The sequence below is a fragment of the Tachysurus vachellii genome, chromosome 1 (genome assembly GCF_030014155.1).
Source record: "Tachysurus vachellii isolate PV-2020 chromosome 1, HZAU_Pvac_v1, whole genome shotgun sequence".
In the NCBI taxonomy this organism is placed as follows: Eukaryota; Metazoa; Chordata; class Actinopteri; order Siluriformes; family Bagridae; genus Tachysurus; species Tachysurus vachellii.
Window position 1 is genome coordinate 16351265 of NC_083460.1, and position 11439 is coordinate 16362703.

General features: G+C 39.4%; 1 protein-coding gene across 3 annotated transcripts in view; it reads left to right on the plus strand.

The window, feature by feature from the left end:
- LOC132848764 (syntaxin-1A) overlaps window positions 1-11439 on the plus strand; it is a 90761-nt gene that overhangs the window by 78002 nt on the left and 1320 nt on the right. The window contains exons 7-10 of one of the 3 annotated variants that reach the window (XM_060874765.1): window positions 3819-3892; window positions 5913-6050; window positions 9719-9829; window positions 11052-11439. The exon at window positions 11052-11439 is cut by the window's right edge and continues 1033 nt beyond it. In XM_060874765.1, the coding sequence (XP_060730748.1) occupies window positions 3819-3892; window positions 5913-6050; window positions 9719-9829; window positions 11052-11129 (401 nt within the window). In that variant the 3' untranslated portion in view covers window positions 11130-11439. Of the gene's footprint in view, window positions 1-3818; window positions 3893-5912; window positions 6051-9718; window positions 9830-9977; window positions 11015-11051 lie in introns of those variants that run through there. The other 2 variants (XM_060874747.1, XM_060874757.1) reach the window with 2 other exon arrangements.

The following is an 11439-nucleotide window of genomic DNA, read 5'->3' on the forward strand; positions in this document are numbered from 1 at the left end:
ATAAATGATCTCAATGAGTAATACTATGGTAATACAAATGTGTTTTTGTAGTATTTTTGTGTATTTTTTTGTAGTATTTTTGTTTTTGTGTGTTGTACCGTGAAAGGTTTAGCTCTGTTTCACGCGGAAGACGAGGTTCAACACCTAGAACCCGAGGCAGAGGTAACGGCAGGTATCCGCCATGTCAATGTTTCAATCGCTTTCTGGTAATGTCACACATGCGCACTGAACACTCTCTCTGCCGCATATTGACAAGACACGTCCCTTTCTGCTCATTGGCTACACATTTGTTTTGTTTATCGGCCCGACTCAGTTTTCTGAAGCATTTTTCAAACATCGTGCACCCCACCTTTAATAAATAAAAATAAGTAAGCATGTAAGCGTAGCTAGAGCACTGAAACGTGTGAAGCATGTTTCGTGTAAACACAACCAAACGAAACTGATTGTTAAGGCTTTTATTCCAATTAAACAAAAGCTAAACACACCTGAGTTTATAGAAATCCAAACTCAACTGATTAATAGTTTCAAAATGATCTGTTTTGACGTTTATTTCCACCACTAAGGCTATTCCTGTATCCACAGAATGTCCTCATGATGATTATTAACACGCATTTTGATATGTTTAGAGCCTGACTTTACATTTTGGATTATTTGTCTGTCCATGGGACATATTCTAAACCATTCCAGTTCCGCAGACATACAATGTATCTCCATTATTCTCCTTCTTTTCTCACACACACACATGCCTGTAATTGAATTAGAGGTACACAGCGTCCACCTCTCACACTCGCACCCCTACAGTCCCGTTAATTCAGCAGCGCTCGCTGATTAACCTTGAGCTGGACAGGTGATTAAAGAATGCAGATGGACCTGATTAATAATTCAGCGCACAGAAATAAAGAAATATACATGGGACAGACAGACAGACAGACAGACAGACAGACAGAATGAGTCAAACTAAGTACAGATTAAAAAGCAGACATCGGAACAAAGGTGTGTTTGGATTTTATATAAACAAGAACTTAAATCTATAGTGCTGTAAAGGTTTCAGACAAGATTGAAAATCTGCAAAAGGTTAGATTTTTCTTTATGTCTAATCTCTTCTACTAGTGTAGCACGTGTTGAGAAGAGGTATTCGATCTAGCACGGATCATTGGGTTTCAGGAGTCCGTGTCAGCCTGAGGACGTGCTGTCGTTGAAGCAAAAGCGAGAAATTGAATTGTTAAACAGAAGCTAGTGCTCTCAGATGTCTGTATATTTCCTGCTGTATATTTTGTGTTCTATATGAAGTGCTATAGAAGTTAATAACAAATTGTCTTATGCGCTGAAAATTAGGAGTCTTTAAACTGCATTGGTTAATTAATAACCCGGTATAATTTTTTCGTACATTATTTCAGCTCAAATTTTAAAGCCATGTAATATTTTCTTGACATCAAGCTCAGAAATGTGTCTCCGGTGTAAAAAAAAAATGAAAGGCTTTAGTAGTGAAAATTATATTCTCACAAGGAAAGGGCCAGGTGGCTGGTCTGGACATGTGACAGCCTTTTCACCCTCAACCATGTAGCTACAGTCATCCACACACACACACCACACACACACACACACACACACACACACACAAACCATAGAGTGAGTGCAGTGTGTGTACGAGCTCAAATGAGCAGCTCTGACTGATGTCCTGTGGTGCCATCTCTCTCTGCTGGCAGGTCCATAGAGTAGCGTCTGGCTCTCAGCACTCACTGACCAGCAGGATATCATTCATTCAAGCCCAGAATATTTTACCAATATGACTCATGCTTTCAATTATTTTTAGGGAAAAAAAAATCAAACGCAACAAATAGGATGGCACAGATCCAACAGCCGCACGGACGAGGTCACGTCAGAAGTGATACGTTTTCCAGTCGGATCCACAGATGAGCATGAGACGCAATGCGTCTGAGGTTTTGCTTGTTTTTTACAATAAAAGCTTACAGATTGCAGGTCAGCTTGACTTATGTATCGTGGTACCGGTTTATCCGTATCAGTGTATCAGTATCTCTGGTTTTGGGATTGAAAATTGACCAGGACTTGCAGAGGATGCAGAGTAGGTACTGTAAACAGGCGTAGGTCAAGAGATCAACAATGAAAATATAAAGGTAAAAGTTTAAAGGCAGCAGCACAAAAACTGCAGACAAAAACTTAATGGTGAGCTGTAAATGGTGATTGTGTGTGTGTGTGTGTGTGTGTGTGTGTGTGTGTGTGTGTGTGTGTGTTTGTGTGTGTATGATTTGACACAGGTGAGCACACTCAGCCTTGTGCCTTGCTTGTAGGCCGCACTGCATGATGTGAAGTGGAGTTCAGAGTGTCAGTAGACCTGACATAAATACACAAACACTGTACTTTCACTCTGCATAAAGAGGTCACAAAGTGTAGTTTACTATGTTTGTTTACACAGTAAGAAGCCTTCACTTCTTTGCCGCTAACAAACGGATTCGGACTGTTGATTCCGATATACAATAATAGGAACTTTGCCTTTTGTCTTAGCTAAGAATCTTAGCCTTTTATTAAAACACAAATAACTAAATAAGAATTAAGTTAAGAATGAATCTGTAGGAAAACGTGGCATATTCTGGTGTAGTGCGATTCATTTATCTGCTACATAATAAAAGGGCAACTCTGTGTATTGACGTGACCTTTTAAACATAAAGACACTCATTGTAATGTAATAACTAAAAGAAACATGGACTTCACCATGTGTGTTAAAATGTCAGTTTAGATTGATGCAAAGGTTTGTTTTAGTCACACATAGTGTAGGTCTCACACACACACAAACACACACACTCACACACTGTCTCTCTCTCTCACACACACAAACACACACACACTCACACACTGTCTCTCTCTCACACACACACACACACACACACACACATATATACACTCACACACACACATATACACTGTCTCACACGCACAAACACACACACACTGTCTCACACACACACAAACACACTGTCTCACACACAAACACACACACACTGTCTCACACACAAACACATACACACTGTCTCACACACATTGTCTCACATACACACACATATACACTGTCTCACACACAAACACACACAATCACACTGTCTCACACACACTCACACAGTCTCACATACACACACACACACACACAAACACACTGTCTCACACACACACACTGTCTCACATACACACATACACACATATACACTGTTTCACACACACACACACACACACACACACACACACACACACACACACACATATAACCTGTCTCACACACACATACTGTACACTGTCTCATACACACACACACAAACACACAGACAAACAGTCTCACACACACACGTCTCAAACACGTCTCACACGCTCACTGTCTCTCTCTTACACACACACTGTAACATGTTTTGTAATATATTTCAATCATATAAAACACACACACACACACACACACACACACACAGTTGCACAGTCTATTTATTTGGCAACAATATTTTCCTATTTTCTTTTTTCCTCCTTTATGCAGTTATCAGGCCGACAATATCACAATATCACACAGCTGTATTTGTGTTGCATGAATCATAGATGAAGATGAAGTGGATTATGAAGTCATTACACTGTAGATTTTGCAGTGGTGCAATTTAACACTTTCTCTGCTGTAGTCAGACTTCTTTCTATGCTGTGTGTGTGCGTCTGTGCGTGTGTGTGTGTGTCATGGTCTTAAACATATTGAGGTCAGAGAATGTGAGGCACATTATTATGCCTGGTGCAATAAATGTATTTGTATGTGTTTGTGTGTGTGTGTTTAGCTGGAAGAAACACGACAAACGAGGAGCTGGAAAGCATGCTGGAAAGTGACAACCCAGCAATCTTCACTTCGGGGGTAAGTGGAAATACACAGTCGTCATGACACCTAAATAGGTCAGAGGTCACAGCAAGAACCGATCTGTATCAGTATATTCACTTTACACCTGGAAGCAACTAAGAGTCTTGTGTGTTTATGTAAAAACTACGCACAGATAACGTGCTAGAAAATAAGCCACAAATAGAATGTGCACTATTTGTTTTTGTTGTTTGTTTGTTTATTTGTTAATCTGTTCATCGGTTAATTTGTTAATCTGGAATTCCATTCACAAGTGTAAACGTCAGATTTATTCTGACGGCGAATTTCCGCACACAACGTTTTTTGCTAAGCTGATATTTCGGTATATGCATATGGTGCACAGGGTAGCATATCTTTTATAGAATACAATTTAATTCATTCAAACGAATTCAAATTAAATTTATTTACTCACTCTCTCTCACTCATTTTCTACCGCTTATCCGAACTACCTCGGGTCACGGGGAGCCTGTGCTCAGGCGTCAGGCGTCATCGGGCATCAAGGCAGGATACACCCTGGACGGAGTGCCAACCCATCGCAGGGCACACACACACACACTCATTCACTCACGCAATCACACACTAGGGACAACTTTCCAGAGATGCCAATCAACCTACCATGCATGTCTTTGGACCGAGGGAGGAAACCGGAGTACCCAGAGGAAACCCAGGGGAGAACACGCAAACTCCACACACACAAGGTGGAGGCGGGAATCGAACCCCCAACCCTGGAGGTGTGAGGCAAACGTGCTAACCACTAAGCCACCGCGCCCCCCGAATTATTTTATTACGACATACAAATTTAAAAGGATTCATCACTCTGTTTCATGAAAGATGTCTGTTTTTCTCTCTGAGAGAACAGAATTTTAGTGGTTATGAACAAGCACTTGAGAGGCATCTCGGAGAGCAGAAATGGGTTTGATATCAACATTTACTTTAAAAACATTTGTGTGAATTTTTTTGCCATTAGTAGGCAAGATAAAAACAGAAATACCTAAAAAAGCTAAACATTCTTAAATCCCAGAGTGTCTACTTTCATATGAGCTTCTTATTGTGTACCACTTTAGTGTCTGACACGAGGCACGGGAAGAACATGCAAACTCCACACACACAAGGCGGAGGCATTATTTAAATAAATGTAATTCGAAATTTGCTTCCCATCCAATTCAGCGTGTTTTCATTCGCAAACTGGTATTAAAACAATTAAAAGACACTGTAGATTTCCTCACTCGGCCCTCGTGTTTGTCTATTTGTAAGTATGAGGTATTTATTCATCTGCTCCAGGCATCACATGCGTTCATGGAGCTACTTAACACTTCTAGCAGACTGAACATTGAACAAATCTCCATTGTATCTCAGGATCGTTTCCATTTCAGCTGTGATGCTTCATAACACGAGAAAATGTCAAAGAGGTCAGAAAGTTTGTAGAAAACTGATGGGGAATAAAGGAGACCTGCTGATAGTCTCTCTCTCTGTCTCTCTTTTTCTCTCCCTCTCCCTCATTCTCTTTCTTTATTTTTTCTTTTTTCTTTCTTTCTTACTTTATTTCTTTATTTCTTTATTTTTCTCCCCATTCTCTCTCCTTTTTTCTTTCTTTCTTTCTCCCCACTCTCTTTCTTGTTCTTTCTTTCTTTCTTTCTTTCTTTCTTTCTTTCTTTCTTTCTTTCTTTCTTTCTTTTCTCTCTAAATTTCTTTTTCTTTCTTTCTTTCTTTCTTTCTTTCTTTCTTTCTTTCTTTCTTTCTTACTTTATTGCTTTCTTTCTTTTTTCTCTCTCTAAATTTCTTTCTTTTTTCTTTCTTTCTTACTTTATTTCTTTATTTCTTGTACTCTCTCTCTTTCTTTCTTTCTTTCTTTCTTTCTTTCTCTCCCCTCTCTCTGTCTTGCTCTCTGTCTCTCTCTCTGTTGCTCTCTTTGTTGCTCTCTCTCTCTCTCTCTCTCTCTCTCTCTCTCTCTCTCTCTCTCTCTCTCTCTCTCTTTCTCTTTGTCTCTCTCTGTCTCTCTCTCTATCTTCCTTTTGTTTAGATCATCATGGACTCCAACATCACCCAGCAGGCCATGAATGAGATCGAAACCCGGCACAATGAGATCATCAAACTGGAGAACAGCATCCGCGAGCTGCACGACATGTTCATGGACATGGCCATGCTGGTAGAGAGTCAGGTGAGAGAGAGAGACAGAGAGAGCAGGAAAGAGAGAAAGCACATCCCTAAACTTCTCCATCCCTCCTCCCGTCACCTTAATCCCGACGCTTTGTGTCTCAGCTGTGGTGTCTACTGACAGATGGCCTCTCCTTAGGAGGGTAGTTTATCTCACTGCTGCCCCATTGCCATGGCATCATACAGAAACACACACATACAGAAACACTCTGACAAACATGCTGTGTGTCTTTGAAACCTTGTTAGAAAAGGCCAGTATGTGTTTCCTCTAATTACATTTCCACTCTATGAAATCTGCATCAGTGTCTTTCATCCTGTTCACCTCCCCAGGAAATGACATCACACTTTGTGTTTACCTGAAAAAGTTAGCGTCATCAAACTCATGGTTAGCGTCATCAAACACGTTATACACCACACCACATACAGATAAATACACACGTTATACACCACATACAGATAAATACACACGTTATACACCACATACAGATAAATACACACGTTATACACCACATACAGATAAATACACACGTTATACACCACATACAGATAAATACACACGTTATACACCACACCACACAGAGATAAATACACACGTTATACACCACACCACACAGAGATAAATACACACGTTATACACCACACCACACACAGATAAATACACACGTTATACACCACACCACATACAGATAAATACACACGATATACACCACATACAGATAAATACACACGTTATACACCACATCACACACAGATAAATACACACGTTATACACCACATCACACACAGATAAATACACACGTTATACACCACATCACACACAGATAAATATACACGTTATACACCACACCACATACAGATAAATACACACGTTATACACCACACCACACACAGATAAATACACACATTATACACCACACCACACACAGATAAATACACACGTTATACACCACATACAGATAAATACACACGTTATACACCACACCACACACAGATAAATACACACATTATACACCACACCACACACAGATAAATACACACGTTATACACCACACCACACACAGATAAATACACACGTTATACACCAATACACCACACACAGATAAATACACACGTTATACACCACACCACACACAGATAAATACACGTTATACACCACATCACACACAGATAAATACACACGTTATACACCACACCACACACAGATAAATACACGTTATACACCACATCACACACAGATAAATACACACGTTATACACCACACCACACACAGATAAATACACGTTATACACCACATCACACACAGATAAATACACACGTTATACACCACACCACACACAGATAAATACACACGTTATACACCACACCACATACAAATAAATACACACGTTATACACCACACCACATACAAATAAATACACACGTTATACACCACACCACATACAAATAAATACACACGTTATACACCACACCACACACAGATAAATACACACGTTATACACCACACCACATACAGATAAATACACACGTTATACACCACACCACACACAGATAAATACACACGTTATACACCACACCACATACAGATAAATACACACGTTATACACCACACCACATACAGATAAATACACACGTTATATACCACACCACATACAAATAAATACACACGTTATACACCACACCACACCACACACAGATAAATACACACGTTACACACCATACCACACACAGATAAATACACGTTATACACCACACCACATACAAATAAATACACACATTATACACCACACCACACACAGATAAATACACACGTTATACACCACAGCACATACAGATAAATACACACGTTATACACCACACCCCATACAGATAAATACACACGTTATACACCACACCACATACAGATAAATACACACGTTATACACCACACCACACACAGATAAATACACGTTATACACCACATCACACACAGATAAATACACACGTTATACACCACACCACATACAAATAAATACATACGTTATACACCACACCACACACAGATAAATACACGCGTTATACACCACACCACATACAAATAAATACACACGTTATACACCACATCACACACAGATAAATACACACGTTATACACCACACCACATACAGATAAATACAAACGTTATACACCACAGCACATACAAATAAATACACACGTTATACACCACACCACATACAAATAAATACACACGTTATACACCACACCACATACAGATAAATACACACGTTATACACCACACCACATACAGATAAATACACACGTTATACACCACACCACACAGAGATAAATACACACGTTATACATCACATCACACACAGAAAAATACACACGTTATACACCACACCACACAGAGATAAATACACACGTTATACACCACACCACACACAGATAAATACCCAGGTTTCAATGTTTTAACGAGGAAATAAAATGAATGTGATTGAAGATGAGTTCTTGGACGCCGCAGATGATCAGGTGTAGATTATAAAGACTAATCTGCACGTCGTTCAGGGTGGATTATTTTTCCCCAAAGCTGTTGTGTCTGTGGTGTGCTTATGAATATCACTTGTGAATTATTCATCTATGTTAATGATCAGAGTGAGAGAGTCTATTAACACAAATGTATTTGATTAAATAATTAATCAGACTAACCTGCAGCCTCTCACTCGATTCCCTGTGAATATGAGGTGTTGTGACCTGCACAGTCTGTGTTGTGCTGCGTCTTTTCTCTGCTCTCTCTCTTTCTCCCTCTCCCACCAACCCCTTTCCCTTGCTTTCGTTCTCTTTTTTTCTTGCTCTATCTCTCTTTCTTTCTTTCTTTCTTTCTTTCTTTCTTTCCCCCTCACTTTCTTTCCCCTTTTCTTTCTTTCTTTGTTTCTTTCTTTCTTTCTTTCCAACTCACTCTTTTCTTTCTTTCTTTCTTTCTTTCTTTCTTTCTTTCTTTCTTTCTTTCTTTCTTTCTTTCTTTCTTTCTTTCCTTTCTTTCTTTCCCCCTTACTCCTTTTCTTGCTCTTTCTTTCTTTCTTTCTTTCTTTCTTTCTTTCTTTCTTTCTTTCTTTCTTTCTCTACCCCCCACCTCCCCTCACTTTCCCATAGGCCTTTAATACAGCGCTGTGAACTCGGACTCTATCCTCTAGAGGTAATTTATGTTGTAATCTACACACATGCATGTACAAGTTTCTCATTCTTCACTGCTATCAAACTCTTTAACCTACTTAAACCTGCCACTGCGTTCCTTAGGCCCTTCCCGAACTAACCTTACTTACTGTGTACATAAACAAATGAATAAATCATGAATTTCAACAAACCCTAAGTAAAGTAAACGCTTGGGGTTGTGCTTGGGGAAGTGAACAGTCAACACAGCTTCAGAGGTACTTTAGTGGCATACCTGATGGCTGATTAATGTGTTAATTGGGCTTCCTTCATTTTACTCATTGATTGGATAAATATTATTCTTGCTTATTTGCTTCATTTGTTTTGTTATTAAATATTATAAAACATTAATAAATACAAGTGTTTGTTATTTTATTAATCTTACTTATGTAGTATTGTTCAATACTTTGAAGACTGGATGGATTTATTTCTTTTAGATTTTATTTTCCCGTTTCCGTTTCTTACCCTTTTCATATCTTCACACAGGGTGGGCTCATGAACAACATTGAATCGAATGTACGTGACGCCCAGGAATATGTGGAAAGAGCCAAAGAAAACACTAAAGCTGCTATTAAAGTGCAAAAAACAAGCAAGGTGGTGAGTAACAGATTCATCCGTCCACTACTGCAATCTAAAATCTCTCTCTCTCTTTTCTCTTTCTTTCCCTTGTCTTTTTCTTCCTCCTTCCCCACTTCTTCCTCCTCCTCTGTCCTGCTCGTGGTGCTGCGTGTGTACACACGGTCAGGGAGAGATGATCGACCGCATAGAGTATAATGTGGAACATGCAGTGGATTACGTGGAAAGGGCCGTATCAGACACCAAGAAGGCAGTAAAGTACCAGAGCAAAGCTAGGAGGGTGAGTCAGACGCTCGCCACGTTACCGTCATCGTGTCCTGCTGTGTTCGGCTTTGCTTTGTGCTTATGCTCATGCTCAAAAACGAGTGAGGTAAATGAACAGGTGATAAAGGAGACAAAATAAAGCCAAAGAGAAACCCAAACAAATGCTTGTTGCTTGTAAACAATAGTCATTGTTACAAAGCAGCTGTACATCAATATATCACTTCAGTATGAGGTTTTAAGCAACCCAGAGGCAACGGTAGCGAGAAATAAACTCCCTGAGAAGATATGAGAAAGAAACCTTGAGAGGAATCAGACTCGAATGATTTCCCTTCTATCACTGTGTACAATTTGGTCAAAAAAGTGAAGTTGTGTAACCAGGACATTCACTCTGTCTGTCTTGTTGAAGGTATCAACTTTTCATAGTAATTCCAGACCAAGGCCATCTTTAGTTGTCTAGCATTCACTGATAAGATGTTCATTTCCTTCCTCGCCGATAAAATACAAGAGGCATAGCAAAATTACATTAGGGGGAATTACTTAGGAAGTACTTAGCAGGACATTAATGGGTTTGAGTATTCATGACACGCATGCACACATGACAGACTTCTAGTAATACTGTAGAAAGCCATGGCTAAGCCCCGCCTACTTTAATGCTTAAACAGGAACAGACTAATCTTCTATCTTTTGTTTTTACAGAGCGCTTCCCATAACTGGACAGATTTCTTGATTTTTTTTTTCTCTGAAAAGTTTTAATATGAGTGTCAATAGCTAGCCAATAAGAATGCACCTTCAATATTCTGAAGCTTCTAGGCTACAACCTGCGTCCACGCAGTGCATCGTACAGAAAGCGTCTGAGCCCAAGACAGAGATCGAGACAGAGAACATCCCTTCCCAACTTTCAAGGATCCAAAAATATATTCCTCTAAATATATGTCTCCATAAGGACACCTAAACTTGTCTCTTTTTGTCACTTTCACAGAAGTTGATCCTGTTAGGTGTGTGTGTGGCATTTTGTCTGCTCATCCTCATCATCTCTCTCGCCGTTGGACTCAGCTGACGCGCTCACAAGCCGCAGTGTGTACCGGAAAGTCAACTTTACTCAAAGTGTTACTCAACCACACACTACAAGAAGCCAGGATGGGTTTCTCTGTCTGTTCAGAATCACAAGACAGTGGGTTTGGATAATGAGTCAAATCATAGACCAGGTTCATTGTAATTAGTTTGTTAGCATTATTCTCTATAGTTTGGGTTCATGCGATAGCCTTTTAACACTATGTATAAAGACACAAAGCTATTTTTACTAAACCGAAATGGCAATTATTTTTTTAAAGAGACTATTTAACATTTTAACACCATCACAGGACATT